Source organism: Curcuma longa, chromosome 7, assembly GCF_044706935.1.
Source record: "Curcuma longa cultivar G26 ecotype Majalengka, Jawa Barat chromosome 7, ITB_CL_G26_1.1, whole genome shotgun sequence".
In the NCBI taxonomy this organism is placed as follows: domain Eukaryota; kingdom Viridiplantae; phylum Streptophyta; class Magnoliopsida; order Zingiberales; family Zingiberaceae; genus Curcuma; species Curcuma longa.
In genome coordinates, this window is record NC_133867.1 from 6,282,153 (window position 1) to 6,298,798 (window position 16,646).

General features: G+C 35.2%; 1 protein-coding gene across 1 annotated transcript; it reads right to left on the minus strand.

Moving 5' to 3' along the window:
* Nucleotides 1-20: 20 nt before the first annotated feature.
* LOC141831344 (villin-2-like) lies at nt 21-16,542 on the minus strand. The gene is made up of 23 exons (XM_074718702.1): nt 16,430-16,542; nt 14,668-14,734; nt 14,437-14,536; nt 12,952-13,017; nt 12,640-12,876; nt 12,387-12,564; nt 12,161-12,293; nt 9,833-9,992; nt 9,593-9,755; nt 9,414-9,514; nt 9,164-9,322; nt 8,247-8,315; nt 8,108-8,176; nt 7,819-7,956; nt 6,860-6,988; nt 4,973-5,120; nt 4,836-4,846; nt 4,599-4,739; nt 4,392-4,517; nt 3,291-3,356; nt 1,574-2,054; nt 455-684; nt 21-377 (listed from the first exon to the last, which is right to left on the minus strand). Exons 2-23 carry the CDS (start codon nt 14,721-14,723, stop codon nt 264-266), a joined length of 3,075 nt encoding a protein of 1,024 aa, XP_074574803.1. The 5' UTR covers nt 14,724-14,734; nt 16,430-16,542; the 3' UTR covers nt 21-263.
* Between the last annotated feature and the right edge of the window lie 104 nt (nt 16,543-16,646).

Sequence of the window (16,646 nt, forward strand, 5' to 3'; positions counted from 1 at the left end):
TGCAGCAAACTCTAAAAATATATACGTATGGACACACTGGAACGGCCAAACACATTAAAACACACTTCTTCGATTTATCCTTTCCTCTAAAAGAATAATCCTTAGTGGTTTCAAACTCATGCTCGCAAACACTCGGCATAAAGAAAGAAATACCAAGAGAGGCTGATGCATATTTCGAATAAAAAAATCGAGGATCAAATAACCAATCCAAAGAAGCAATAAAAACGCAAATGGGCAAGTTGACCACTTCACGATTCACATACTTAGAAGAGATCCTTCTTTCTTTTCTGGACGTCCTGCTTCCACTTGGGCTGCTGATAGAAGAGTTCTCTGGTCATACTGAACACAGTCTGGAACTCAGCATCTGATAAGTAAACCTATTGAAGAAGAGCACAGAATAACTTTAAAAGCTCGAATTTCTATGATTATTTTGAAAGAAGTCCTGATGACGAACCTCTCTTCGTTTGTAATCGATTCCTCGAACAGGATTGCTTGAGCTTGATTTCAGCCGCTCATAACTATATGTACTTTCACCCTTGTGTTCTGCTGTATCTGGGTCTTGTGGTTCCTCTGAGTCCACCACTTGGCTCGCTAATACGTGGTTGTCTTCATTGTCTTCCTTTCCTGCAGAAAGTTCAACAAGATCTTCCACCCTCAACTCCAGACTTCGAGTTCTTAAAGGAACTGCAAAATAGCATGAGAATTTGAGTCCAAGCAAACATTAAAAAAGGATCCACTAGTAAATTTTTGTAAATAACTTGGATCTTGTTACAAGGCTACAAATCCACAGTAATCTAAATTGATAGGGTAGGTACAAATAAACTAGTAAGAGTGATGAGTACAAATCCATGCGTTGTATTTTCAAATTGTTACGATGACAAGTGCCTTTGATACCACTAGATGGGGATTGGCAACTTCTCTGACAGCACGCACTTGCTAGTCTGCCACCTCGTAATATTTTCAATCATGAATGCAAAGATAAAAGCTATCTAACATGATGCATTGTAAGTCTATGTCCATGAAGGGAATGCAGATCTATGTATGCAATGAAAATTTCAATAAATTAATATCTACACCTTATACAAGAGACTACCTAAATCTTTCATAGATTCATCTGTCAACACCAATTACAAAGAAAAATAGAAGACTCCACCTCTATCACTCCTCGACACACGAGAAAAATAAACAAACAAACTCTCCCTGAAAAGAAATCCCTCTTGTCTACAAGTCTTGTAATCTGCTACAACCTACAACCTTTAAATGCATCAATGGTTGCCACCAGTGAGAAATTTACAACCCCAGTTGGCAATTGGGCATAGCAGGGCCTATTGGACACAATGTGTTACTGAAACTCAACAAAAATGTCCATGCATACTCCATTCTCCAAAATTAATTCTCAACAAACACATATCTAAGTCTTATAATCCAGGGTCAGGACAAATGTTGTAGAATTCAATGAATCAATTAAATATTTGACCATATAGCAGTTTCAACTTTCAATGAGACATGAAAATTATAGATGACCAGTAATAGCAAACATAAAATTAAAGGTTCAGGTTCGAGACAATTATACCAGTGTCAGTTGCTTCTGGACCAGGAGAAGAGCTTCTGCTGCTTCTTGCTGTGGAAATTTCAGACTCACCCTTCTTCGTTTCAGCAGTCAAAACAGAAGATAGGGCAGCAAATGCAGCTGCTCTCTGTGACCCTTGTTTTGGTTCTGGTGGCTTTGGAGCAGTAGCTTTTGTGCTTGAAGCTGGATTGAATGCAGACGATAATGCTGCTAAAGCAGATGCTCTTTGTGTCGGACCACTGTGGTTCACGGTGTAGGATTTGTTATTCGACTGCGGCAAAGCACTCGAAGATGAATTGAATGCAGAGTTGAGGGCTGCTAATGCTGAAGCTCTTTGAGTGGGTCCACCACTGTTATTAACATTATTGGCCTTGCTGGATTGTGATGAACTGCTTGAAGATGGATTGAATGCCGAAGAGAGGGCTGCTAAAGCTGATGCTCTTTGTGTGGGTCCACTATTACTCACATTGTCAGGCTTGTTAGACTGCAGAAAGATCACAGTAGATAAATTGTTCTTGTAACTGGACCTACTCAGGATGCTGTTTAGTGGTATATATTGATATCTACTTGTTTCAATATATATATATAGGGAGAAAGAGACACAGTTATTTGTAGAGTTTAATTTCAAAATGATAGTTTGAAACATAGATTGAACTTATGCTACCCGTATTAAGAAATGAAAATATGAGATTCTTCAGATTTTAAATCAAACTTTGAACCTCATATAGCATACAATTTTACTAATTAAAATCTTGGCTGATAGAGCGTTTGAGTACTTACCTTAAACCAACAGATATTGCCAATGCAATTATTCCAAAATTTTCCATTTACCTTTGCAAATCGCAGACTATTATTCAGAATATCTCATTATCTATTTCCTGTAAAATCAAGATTACTTTTCTTCTTGAAGCATATACGATGTATATGGGGCGTCACTAATTCGATGTCTGTGATACTAGAAAAAATTTTATCTGACCGATTATTGTCACCCTAAAGCGAATGAAAGGTTTGTTTCTTCTTCTTTTTTTTAATGAGTATCAACAATTCTGAAATAATAAAGTGTAGCAAAACTCAAAATTATGCTACCATTTTGTTTATTTCCCTTAATTTATAGCTTTTCTAATGGTCTCTAGCTACTCAGAATTTTTAATACCAAGTACTTCGGTGGTGAAGGCAAAGGTTTTATACCAAATATGAGACATTCATGCTCATAAGATCTGTTAGCATTGTTTGACACAGGCTGTCAGAACTTAAAGCAACCTTCCACTTTTTAATCCAGGCTTCAGATCATCATCGGCAGTTATTTTTAGATTTGATCAAATAACGGTTTATCATAATTCCTAAATGTAGGAACTGTTAGGAAAGAGCTCAATTTATAGATACATGGTCAGAATGTTAAAGATATTGTTATTAGCATTTTAATGTGTCAAGGCATCACTTGCGGACTTCAAAGGTAACTGCTAATGGGAATGAATTTAAAGTTTCATACTTTTTTACAGAAGCCAAACATATGCACAGTTAACTTCCACCATTTCAACTCAGGACAGGTATCCTGATTATCTAATGGAACTGTCTGAGTCAATTCTTTACAGGCTACTTGCCCATAACAGTAAAGTTTTTAGCAGATATATAATTTTCTAGAGATGAAGCATACAACGACAGATGACCTTGGATTTTTATATCTTTCTAGAAGTAAAAGGCTTGACAAGAAGACATTTACCTCTGGAGCATGCATAGCTGTACCAAAAAGTAGTGATAATTTTTTCTGAAAAGAATTTCCTTGAGCCTGTTTTACAAAAAAGTGATTTTAAGCATTCAAATTATTGATATCTCTAATAGAACAATCCATCAAAATGTGCAAACCAAATTGAAAGGTGATTTAATTATACATGAAAGTCAACTGAAAGTAAGCTAACAAAATGAACAAGCATGAGATCACAGAAAATATGAAAAAGAGTAACTTACAAAAATAAATATAATTTTCATCTAGATTCATAATAATTATTACTTTGCCTTTGATACTTTATAAAACCACAGAACTCATTTTAAATACTGCTATATACAATTTTAAAAAGTAGAGAATTATAAGATTTTTTTTAAAAACAAAATTAAAATCTATTTTGACAGTTACGATCATGCAAAACATGTTCTTTATATTAGTTTTGTTTTTTGTGAATGAAAATTAAAAATTGAAAGAAAAAAACTCAGTTCCAAACTGGCCCCTATGTTCCTAGACCTCTAAGTTTGGAGTATTTTTTAATCTGCTAGATGAATCTATTCATATCCTTGGTCTCAAAAGGTTCACTATTAACAATTTCACCTAAAAAATGGTTATGGGCCATGTTTATGAGGTTTTTTGGAATAGGTTTATGCTAGCTGCCCGGGGACTAACACAACCCTCAACCTGTAAGTGAAGTTTACATGTAGTTAGTTCACAAATGCTACATTTAACATTTAATTAGAAAAAAGAAGTAAAAAGAGAGAGACAAACAAAGCCATTTTGGATTGACATCTGTTCATAAAATATCACAATTTCATGAATGTTTATTCATCAACCTAAGTCCCAGTTATGGATATAATCCCCACATTGAAATTTATGAAGACTATATCTCTAGTAATATTCATATCTTAATTTAATGTATGCTTCTTGCATAAAATAAATAGCCTCCAATACAACAAGCTTGAGCTAGCATTTTAATTCATTGGTAAATTGTACTAGTTAAGGCCATCAAATGTCTAACCTATATAATATACAGTTGTTTTTCTGAATCAATATTTCAGATGAGCAGGCAAAGAAATGATCAAAATCAACAGAACTCACCATTGCCTTTGTGTTGTTCCATGTGAAGTATGCTGTGAAGAAGCATGGTTCATTACCTTCAGTGACTATGTACATAGGAATATCTGGAGATAGACCCTCAAGTGACACTGCATGCTCAATGTATTTCTGAAAAATGGATGTATAGGGAATAAAAGCGCCAAAAAGGAAAAAACAAGCATCCAAGAGTAGGAAATTTAGCACTTATACCTGTCCTACAATAAATGCCTTATGTTTCTCCTTGGAATCCACATGTTGACCAACCCAAACAAAAATCTCAACATGTGTATCAAGTATCAACATGTCCTCAGTCAATAAATCATCTTGTGAAAAATTGAAAACTTCAGCGAACTACAAAAGAGATAAGAGTCCATTAATGAATATGAACAAATTACCCTTATAGTGCTTCAGATGTCAAATGCTATAAAGGCATCATAAAGTGCATACCTCAAATTTTCCTGGAGTGTCAGGTCCACAACATGAAGATGTTGAGCAGTGATGAAGTTGAATATTGTCATTTATATGGTTATATAAAAATCCATACAAGTAATGAAAGCAATCTTTGATTGGGAAGAAAAACCAACCTTTATTTAATGAAATTGTGTACAAGTGGGGATCTTTAATGATATCTTGAACAACTTTTTTGCTAGTATAGTTTTGCTTTCCACCAAGAGCAAACCAGAAAGAAGAACTCTCTGTTCCCTCCTTGGTATGCTTCAGTGTAACACCTGGCTGTTGGGTAAGAAATTGATAATTATATGTTCCATTATAAGCAGATATAATTAATTGAGAGATGCAGTAACATGAAAACTAAGACAAACCAATCAGCATACTGTACAATCTTTAATTCAATTGCCAATGTCACATTATTGAAATATGTACCCACTCGTAACATATGGATCAAGCAAGATTCAGTATAATGATTTTCCGCCAGTGTAGAGGATGTAAATTTTAAATCTTTATATACTAGGAAGTAGGGCTAGTATAATACAGCAATATGCTGGGAAGCTTTATTGGTTAAAACAGAAGCTTCAATGATTAACTTATATTCTTGTCAACCAATTATTATATACTGCATAAAGTGTTCTCTTTCACCTAAAAATAAATCTATGATCAAGAATTTCCATTGGAAGTCATGATATAAACTAGACCTCAACTATGAGTGTAAACCAAAAGCTGCGACACATAAGAAAAGGGCAAGAGATGAATATAACAGATGTTAGAGCTGGCCGATGAGCTAGTACCAGTCATCAAAGAATAACCATGGTTTCAATTCTTAAGCATGCCAGTCGGAATGGGCAAAATTTTTTGTTCAACCCACCAACCATTACACAAGAAACTCCAATACCCCAGTAGTCAAGCAGTCCAGTCCTTCCACAATTCTGCCTTCGTCATTAGCGTTTTCCATGAGTTTGAGTGTCTTTTGCAAGGACAAAAACCTTTCACCTGAGCTGCAAGCATCTTCCACCTTCGTTGGAAGTGGCCTTAGCGCTGCCACTGTTTTGCAATCCTCCACCCGCTCCTTCCATGACTGTCCGCCCAAGACAGCCAGATCCTTCCTCAACATGAAACCACCTCCTCTCAAGCTGCAAACTCCTTCCACTGACCAGGTAAGGTTCCTCCTCCACTTCTTCTTCTTCTTCCTCTTGTCCTTTTCCCTCCTCGTCATTATCAGCACAACTGAAAAGGAAATCATTCCTACCAAAGACCGAAACTCAAGCATGGGTCGATAAACGTTGGTATTAACCATGGTACAAGTGCAGGTTTCTATCTATTTCTTACATGTTTCCATAACTTTAGGACTAAGTATGATCAAGTGCCAAAAACTGCCTAACCAGCACAATGCGAGTATTTGAATCCTTGGGTTTGTTTTCTCTAAATTTTTTGGATGGAATCTAAATGCCTAACATACTGGTTATTGTGATCAACCAATTAATTTTCAACTTAATTAAATGCTCCTAAATATTGGAGCCAGGGCTCCTAAATAATGGAGTCATGTTGGACCTATCTTTCTTTTTAGATATTTTATCTGATTGAGATGGATAAAACAATATTTGATTGATTAAAACTTAAAAGAGAACCATTACATTAGTGCTGATATACACAGTTTAATGAATCTCAATAGAAGAGCAAAATAATATCCCACATTCAGTTGCAAAATGTCAGCAAGTGGTAATAGCAATTCTGTAAGCAATCAATTCTCCAAAGCCAGTTTCCCCTAGTAGTGTGCAACACATGAGAACTAAAACTAAATGAACTTCAAAATTCATAGAAAAATAAGGCAAGACATTAAATCTACAATAGAAAGGTTGGATGATTGCAAAGGCATAGAATCTTTGGCAAACTGTTTCAAGTACACAATTATGCTGAAATGCCATGTCTGATTGATGAACTTCAACAATAAATTAATAACTGTATGAAAGGAAACTAACAAACTGGAACGCTAAGAAAACTTTCATTTGGAAAGTTACCTTTATAAACTCAGCAACTCTTGCAGCCCACTGCTGTTGTTCTAAAGTACTTGAGGTTCCATGCCAAGAAAATAGAGAAGTCCCAGATTGTAAAAGGAAACAATCGCTGGAGGTTAAGGATGTTGCAACCTTAATGCAAAGAAGCATAGAAAAACTATTTTATTCTCAGATTGCTAAAAACCATTCGTACACTAAAAGCTAATGAAAAAGTTAGTAGGCTATTTTGATTGTGAAAGCAAGTATAGAAGCAATATTCTTATACCAATCGACAAAGGTAATACAACTTAATGATGATTAAGATGCCAGCTTGTTGCACTATGATATCCATATCTGCTAAGGTGGTCACTGAATTCAGACCCATAGAAAATCCACATTCGGGTTAACTTTCTTTTTAGGGTGATCCAGATATTTTGTTCATTTATTGCACTGATACCTAACATTAGGATAAAAAAATTTGACAAAAATTTCCTTACAACTCAAAAGAACAATTGAACAACTTCTGTTATCCTTAGAGTAAGTCTAGAATCAAGAAAAAAAAGGTTGGCCTAAATGCAAGAGGCTGCAAGGATCACAGGATTAAAGAAGAATAACCAAAGGAGCTATAAGCCAAAAAAAAACTTATTTCAATGACTCAAATCCTTGGCAACCTTAAAAAGGCACAAGATCTCACTCACTATGTCATGTGACAGAAGCTTAAGTATCCATTTGAGACTTTGAATGGAATGATATAAAAGATAGTGCATCAATAATTTGCGCTGGACATTCTGAATCATACAATGCTCCTATGCAGTTTTCCAAAAACCAAATGAATACTCTATTTTTAACTCTTAACATTTGCATGTTTTAAATCTGGAATTTTAGACAAAGTAAGGTTTTATTATGTTTCAAAAGTGGAAAACAAGAGTTTGAAATAAGGGTTTGAGAAGAAAGTTAACTGAAGAAAAGCCACATAAGCATACCGCATCAACTTGAATTGCTTTATTGTTATGGACTGATGTACCAGATACTTGAATAAGTGCAATGCTATCCGAAGTGTAAGTTTCATCATTGATTTTCTTCTCTGCTACATGCTTTTTGTAGTTAGAGCCGATTCCACCCTAAAGAACACAAGTCAAAGTAAAAAATACAATAAAACAGATGTGGTCAAAGCGCTATATCAAAGATAATCAAGAATCTTCTTGACTATTTAAAAACAACTGGTTCGCTTTTGTGGTCAAATGGGAAGTGAATCAGTTAATCAAGCAACACCTTTAGGACAACCATAGGCTGAAAAAGTGCAATAAACTGAGGTGGCTCTTTGCCTTGAAAGACATAACCCTGCAGGAGAAATCAACTGATCAAGCTTTTTTTTGTCACATGCAAATATACAATCAAGCTAACCAGGTACCTGAACAGGTCTTCCTTTCAATGAATTGCAGATTGAGTTAGACAACCGAGTAGCTGTTGCTCGATCATCCTGGCAACCAAACATATCATTGTACAATTAAGATTTCAATAAATAAATGTAAGTAAACAAGCTGTGTTAAGTGTATGGAGTTATGGACGGACACTAGAATCAGACACAAAGAAAGAGAAGTTTGAACCTCCCCCAAAAAATAACATAATCCCTGGAACTTGTGATGCACACATGGTAAAGTGACAAAGAAGATCATTCATTGAATGCTGAAACTGGATCAGAAAAGCCAATTAACAAGTTTGATACAACAACAACAACAACAACAACCAAGCCTTATCCCACTAAGTGGGGTCGGCTATATGGATCCTTTAATTAACAAGTTTGATAATTAAATCAAATAAATATTAGGAACTCACGCCTTCAACTTTAATTGTTCAGAATGCCAAATCCCTTAAACCATGTAAAGTAGAGTTTTCATAGATATCCTTCTACCACTCACAAATTCAACTTTAATAGATTCACCTTGTCTAAATATAAAACTAACTAGTTGTCTTTCAATAATTTCATATCATTTTGGCTCATTTTTCTCATTGTATCATCTAAGAAAACTCAAAAACATAAATAAATTACTGGCTATATGATGTAAAAATAATGGGGATTATTGTGAAGATAAACAACAAAACGATTAAGGCATGTAAGTCAATTGCCAGAAGAAAAAAAACTAACAAATCTTGCATGCACTTGAGGATGGTCAAAAATATAAACCACTCCTAATCACTAGCACTAATATTGGTTGAGTTAATGAAAATTGTGAATCTACTCAGAAACAAAGAAATGGACAATCAATTCAGATTTTGTAAATTCAAAACTTTTGTCAGATATCCATTTTGGTACTTCTTCAACTTTACCTGAACACAGTCCTTTCCTATCCAACAACACAAGTAGTATTCGTCTTTTTTCTCGCCAGCACGATAAGTACAGAGTACAATGTAACAATCCCCACTGTAAAATCTACCGATCTCTTCATTTGGAATTGGTTTTTTTGCACCACCATTAATAAGCCAAACCTAGAGTCATGTTTCACAAAATTGGAGCACAATGACAATTAGGTTGAATTTCTGGCGCACCTTAATAGGAGGTCAAAGTAATGGTGTGCACCTCGAGTTTTTCTGATCCTTCAATTAACGGGGGAATTTCCTCACTTAGAACTGGTCCTTTGGATGCAGCCTTCACATCAACACCTTGTTGCTTTAGCAAAGCTACCAATATAATAGAAGGCAAAATGATCACAAATCTGGACCAAATAAATACCAAAGATCAGAAATAGAGTTAACTACCAGCCACTTTTCCTCGGGCTTCATCACCACCAGGGGTTCCTGCTCCAGATCCTGAACCCACTGGCCATGATTCAAAGTGGGATTTAAATGACTGTGTCTCATAACCTTGAATAACTTGAGTTATCCTTGTCGCCTTTGATCTATTTTGATTAATGATCAAGTCCTACAAGAATATTCATGAAGTAAAATTATCAAACATAAAACACATAAATTAAAGAAAAGAAGAAAGCCAACTTTTACCTCAGCAGCTTTGCTTATAACTTTTCTCTCGTCAACTTGAGTTACCCGACCAACCCAAATGAATATCTCAGCTCCACAATCCAGTACATAGCATTTATTATTCTCTAAAATTGCTCTGGAAGGATTGTTATCTTCCAGCTTCAACTGACCGCCATTTATACTACCAAGGAAAAGTAATCATTGGTACAACATTATTGTTTGCAAAATTATCTTTTTCTTACTAGAATTTTGGACGGAAAACTACTTCATGCAAGATCGATGTCATGGAAGTAGAAATAAAAAGATGGTCACCTAAGCAACTTATATACATGCCAATGTAGAGTACAAATCCAAAAGAACAATTGTCAGCCACATATAAGCTTTTCTAAACTAATAAAATGTTTACTTTTCTAATACAACCATACGACCCAGGCCTTTATCAGCTAAAACAGAACATCAGTTTACAACTTTGCCACATGTTGAATGACAACTGTACTATATCAAAGCAAATTTTTGCAGGTTAAATTCTAAAAAACAATATTGTAGTCACTGACCTGTAAAGCATTTCTTCATGAACATGATAAATATTTATTTTTCACATGCAACTATTGCAGAGCATTCCTTATTACCTATAATAAAACACCAGTGTACAACTTGTTGCGGAACTTGCATCTTGAATGAACAATGTACAATATCCTAGCATAAAATTATAAGTCTGAACTACTTTGAACCTGCTATAGAATTTCTATATACAATCTGTGCTTAAGAAAATAGAGGTTCCCAAAATAATTTTTCTGGTCCTGTCACAATCCTGCAAGGTCCCGGGGAAGAGTCAGACCACATTCGCGACTCGAACTCGTGACCACAAGGTCACACAGCAGCAACTTTACCATTGCACCAAAGCTCCCTTTCAAATTTTATAAGACAAGAAATTCTAAAATAGTTTCAAAATGGAATTGTTGGAATATATGGAAATGTGGATTATTTTTTATATTTATGCATAGTGCCAATTCATGAGCATGAATCTTGAAAATTATGTGCTCTTTAATATTTGGTATGTCATAGTAATTATAGCTTATTCCTCCACATCAGCCAAATCTGAAATATACCTAAATCAACAAAGTAGCAACATGCGACTAACCCTGATTCTAGATGGCCATAATCCATAATATTAAAAGATATAGTTAATATTTAAGATTTAAAAATGCCTTCTATGGTAGACTTGGGCACACAGTCTCAAACTTTTGGGGTTGATTGATGGTGTGATTTGGGTTGGTTGATGGTGTGATCACACTTTCAAGGGTATTGTGACCAATGCATATCAGTGATGATAGCATATGATAAGGTAAGTGATTTATTTGCCAAGTCAATTGTTCTTTCAAACCAGAACATCTATATTACTTTCCCAGGATCCAAAATTTATGCTTTTTAGAACAAACATTTTACTTGGCCACTTCGACACTTACATAGGGAGGCATTTATATGACCAGAAATCCTGAGGGAAATTATTCAATTTCATCATATTATAGGATCTGGGAGGAAAGAGGTACTAGAATGACTAGGCATATCACATATCCCGCTTGACTTCTAAATGCCCTACAAAACAAAATTCTTTTCACCTACATAGGCAGGTATTCTAGATTAAGGTGGGATCTCTATGGAGACTGATGACATTTTCGATAAGAGGATTCATCTGACCACATTTTAATAATATGTGATGGCTCTACCGGGGTGATCAGATCAAGGCTTCTTCCTGCACTACTTGATTTCACTTCTTCATGAGATCACGCCAATCTGAACACTGTAAAGAACTGAATTCTATGGATAAGAATTTGTGGGGTTAGCTTCCTCATTCATAGCCATATTGTTTTCTAACGATATCTCCAAGCTACATCTTCTTTCATATACTATCTTTACATATTTTCTTGTTCTTAATGAATCTTTGAGTTGGCCTCTTTCATTCATCACAGGAGAGAATTGCATCACCACGCTACAAGTTTTGTGAGGATGGAATCAGCTTTATCCTTCTATCTTATATCAAATATATTAAAAACAAAAGTACAAAGTTACACCTCAGTTAAATGATAAAGCAAATTTAAATATTCTTGTTATGTCCACGTTTTATTCATACTAGCAATTTATTATATAGCACAGGTACTTGCACTCTTGGTCAGAAATTTAGTATTATAGGAAATTAAGCTAACAAGTCAAAGAGGATGAAACTGATAGGAACAGCTTATCAAACAAGAAAATGAATTCTTTTCTGAATCTGAGAAAAATTGTAATTAAATAAAATTAAAAATGAAGTTCCATTTTTTCAATAATTCAACCATAAGTAAGTTAATTCACCTATAGAGTTTTGCAGGAACAGTTTCCAGAGCAAGATCATCTTCAGTCAAAACCTTCTTGGCAATTGGTGCAAAACCACCAAATAGCACCCAGAATTCACCTGAATCTGAATCTGCTTGGAGTTTTCCGTCTTCTGCCTTGGTACATGCATAGAATACATTAAGAATAACACCATGCTGAAACAAATGACTGAGTGTGGAAATTAAACATAAATCTTTAGTCTCACCAATTATTGCAACATCACATTTCCCATCATGATACTGGTCTTTCAAATGTTGAACTACTTCCAGTGCTTTTGCTCTTTCTTGGATATTAGAATTAGCACCATTAAATTGATATATCTTCTTCTCCGTGTCCAGTATAAAGACATCATCATGATTCAAAGATGAGCGAGCAAAAGGAACCTAACAATTTCAGAGAAGTGAGTCTTACCAATCTGAACATTAAAGTCATGAAAATGAGTGGAATAGCAGTGTCACCTGTTTCATTCTAACAATACGCTTTCCTCTGCAGACATACAGTAGTGACTCAAACTTATCCTCTTCTGGTTTTTTGAATCCAGAAGCGAAACCTCCTTCGAGAGGAATAATGCAAGGTTTGAAATACGACAAAAACTTGTCAGATTCATTGCCTTGAAGTTCTCTGTGCTGAACAGCACGACCTCCAAGTACTGCATCAAGCTCAACACTCTTGATTGCAGCAGTCCCTGCTTCATCCTAAGCATAATTCATAAACTCAATCTCATAAGCAAATAACATAATTTTCAAAACCAGCAAGTCAAAGAAGCATACTTGACTAGATTCTTTTCCAATCCAAAAGTGAATGTCGTACGCATATGCGCCACCTCTAGAAGTTGTCTACACATAAAACATAAAACTTGTTTGCTGAAAGTACAAAACGAAAACATTACCAATACAATAAAGCATCAACCAAGATAAGAATGCAGTGACTTCATAAAACATTCAGATGTCAGTGAACAAGGTTAAAGGCCATAAATGTATATTCTAAGAATATGCTCTCTAGTCCTCCAACCACTGCATAACACCTTTTTCTCATTATTTCTATTAACATATTAAAGAAAAAGACTAATGTTCTGTAATCACATTTCTGAAGTCCAAAGGTCAGGATTGTTAAAGTAACTGCTAGAGAGTAATCATAAAAGTAAAACCTAAATAATAATATATATAGTCTCGCCATTATGTTAAACCTCCCTAAGTGACTTATGATCTCATGTACTGTTTCACAGGATCAGTATTGAGGATCTAACTGTTGCAGACACATGAGCTGACAGATTGCCTATACTAGGAGTTTCCATGATATATTTAATCCTCTTAAGTTTTGATGTTACTAAGACCCAAAGTCTAACTTATAGTCTAGAATCATCCCTAGGATCATCCTTAATTGACAATGCAAGTGTGCGTTCCAAACATCTCATCATATATTTGGTTTGCTCTAATACCAACTATAATGGCCAACTTAGAGAGAGTTGTCTTATTAATTTCATCAAGCCCAACTCAATCACTAGCTCAAAACACTTATCCCAAGTTATTAGTAGTTCACTCATCTATAAAGGCTATAAACCATTAGTAAGACCACAATTATCTACGTGAAACTATAATATAATGGTCAATTATGAGCAAGACAAATTCGTACATTTTGCCATGTCCATTCTTTGGAGTCCTTTACATTAAAGTAATGTCATAGATCATAAATCAAATGATCCTGATATTTGAGGTAGGGATAGATTCACTAGTGCACTGAACTTCTCTGACTCAAATGCCAGGAAGGGCACAACATAATGGAAACCTAATATGAGGCAAGATAGTAGGAATTCATGTAAAACTAAAGAGCTTATTGTCCACACTAAACTGTCAATTGACCACAATGAAGCCTATTTTTCTCTTAGATTAGAGTTTTGGTTAGACACATTAAACTATAAAACACTATTTGTGGTGCAGTCTTTTCATGAAATTCCATTTGTGACACTGATTTTAGCTTTATTGACAGTTTGTGTTTTTACTCTTTTTTTTTTTTTGAACTAATCAACCTGATTTTCTATGTCCATCAAAAGTCACTCAACTGGATTTTTCAAGTCTGTTCATGATCAAAACCTCTTGTTTTCCTGGCAATTGTAGTGTAAAATAAACAGGAATATTATGAAGAATTTGATTATGGTTGCATCATCCTATATTTGGGACACAACTGTATGATTACTCTCACTGACGTAAATGTCACTCATGCAACAAACAAAAATACAAAAGGTATAGAAAGAGTACCTGTAAGATTATGTATGAATCTCCTGAGTAAAATTTACCATAATCAGACTTTGGAAGAGGTACAGGTTGAAAATTCTCAATACGCCAAACCTCCATCCCACTATGTTATGTCAAGTATTTGACAAGCCAGGGGAAAAAAAGGAAATATATGAAGAAAAACTTAGAAAATCAGGTAAAACTACTTTTAAAAAATCATGATGGTGCACTGTATTGCATAATAAGAAAGGATACACTCTTTGACCAGCTCCTTGAAATGCAGGATCAAGAGATTTTGTGGAACTAGACATAATGCAGCGACCTGTTATTTCACAAGATAAGGTGCAATTGCAGATTAATGAGTCAGATAAAGGGCATGAAACTTCACCACAACTTAATAAACTAAAATAAAACAATTAGAATCAACAGTTAAAGGATGATTGGCAATCATACATGATTAACTAATCATAAGTTTGACACCATACAAGATTATCTGGGGCAGCACCAGATAGGCCATGGTCAGTAAAGAGTGAAAATAATAAATTGTATCATAAAAATCAGGCATAAGTAGAATAAAACTAAAAATTATACCATTAACTGTTTATTATTTGACCAGTATATTTTTAAAATTGTCTATTTTTATTTGCATCACAAACTCTCACCCAATGGCACAGCTTGTGAGGGAGCAAATACAATAAGTTCTATCCTCCATCTAAATTTTAGTAAAACCTCCGGACCTGTTTTATATTACTAGTATATTTGAGCTTGAGCTACAAACTAAAATGATCTCACTACATAGGAGCTAGAAATGTTGGTTTGAGCTTAAGGCATGCTCAAACAATCTCTCCACATGGCATTCGTGCATTAAATTTTGTCCACAAGTGAGAATAGCTTAGCTCCTACCCTGGAATATTTATGAACTAACATGCCTTATATCTGGCTCTACTTGGTATGATGTGTGACTTCTTTAAGCCTGGCCTTGCCACCTATTTACAATGTTTTTCAAGATTTTAAAGAGTAAAGGGGCCCTATCATCATCACAAAATTCCTAGTCCTGAAAGTATGCCATTGTATTCAAACATTGTTCATCTTCCCTTTTTGGAGTCAATATTCTGCTTGAGATAGTTCATAGTAGCGTTCCCTCAACCTTGTTATTGCTTCCCCATTCACAAACTCTGCACTTCTTCCCAAACCATATTTGAACTTATCATTGCAGCTGCATTCGCCTGCCTTGCTAGCACACTAAAAAGTCTAAGACATCGAGAACTTTGGCATTGTTTAATATTTCAGCTTCCAAACATCAAAGAGTATCAACATGATCACCAAACTAGGTTTCACTTTCAGTGAATCAAAATTTCATTTTCAGTGATTAAGAGACAGCAACCATCATCATCAACGGCAACAATAAGAAAAAAAACATATTAAAATATAACCGAGACATGAAACCCAATTTTAATCACTAGTTGGCAGAATCTCACAAGTCAAATCGACATAAAAAAAAAGTTTAAAACCGAAGTACACAAGATCATTCCATTGAACTAATTTTCAAATAAAAAAATATCATCAAACTAAGAGCATAGAACATGTAAAACAAACATTTTTCTGACGGATAATCCTCTGGAAGTCACTAAAATAACATCAAAACGATCCAGAAAACGAAGTTAACTAAGCCAACGCATATAACGATGTTTGATCTGTTCTACACCGTTGCTGGATCACGTCCCAGAAAACGTGACATGGTGTACAAACGTGCTAAACTTAAAAACCAACAAAATTTCAGTTATAAGTCATCTCTTTTCCTACTGACACAATCATCCACGGAAACCAACTGCAAATCCGATTTCTACAACTCGGCAGACGACTAAACAGGGAAACGAACCATCGGACACGATCTCAAATCCACAACCATTTGCAAGACGATCAAGTTAAATTTCTCCCTGCTGGAACTACATACATTCCAGAACAATTACACTTCTAAGAAAGCAAAACAGAGTAACAAAAATAATCGATCAGTCACCAAATGAACACGCAGGGAGAAGATCCGGCGACGACGGAGGAGATGCGGACGACAGATCGAGCAGGAAAAGAAGATTAAAAAGTTGCAGCGAATTGTGATCGATCGCCTTTTCCTCTGAGATCCGAGCGATATAATGGGGAAGGCAATCGAGGGCACCGGCCAGTTAAGGCAGTGTGATTGTGAACTCCCGCTTTCCTCGTCGCAGTCCGTGCGGGAC

What these genes read in the sequence shown, in the direction of transcription:
- LOC141831344 (XM_074718702.1), bottom strand. Translation starts at nt 14,723, where the DNA reads ATGTCTAGTTCCACAAAATCTCTTGATCCTGCATTTCAAGGAGCTGGT. An exon ending in TTGGAAAAGAATCTAGTCAA is followed by an intron (nt 12,877 to 12,951) that starts GTATGCTTCTTT and finishes AATTATGCTTAG; the next exon opens with GATGAAGCAGGGACTGCTGC. An exon ending in AGCCTATGGTTGTCCTAAAG is followed by an intron (nt 7,957 to 8,107) that starts GTGTTGCTTGAT and finishes TGTGTTCTTTAG; the next exon opens with GGTGGAATCGGCTCTAACTA.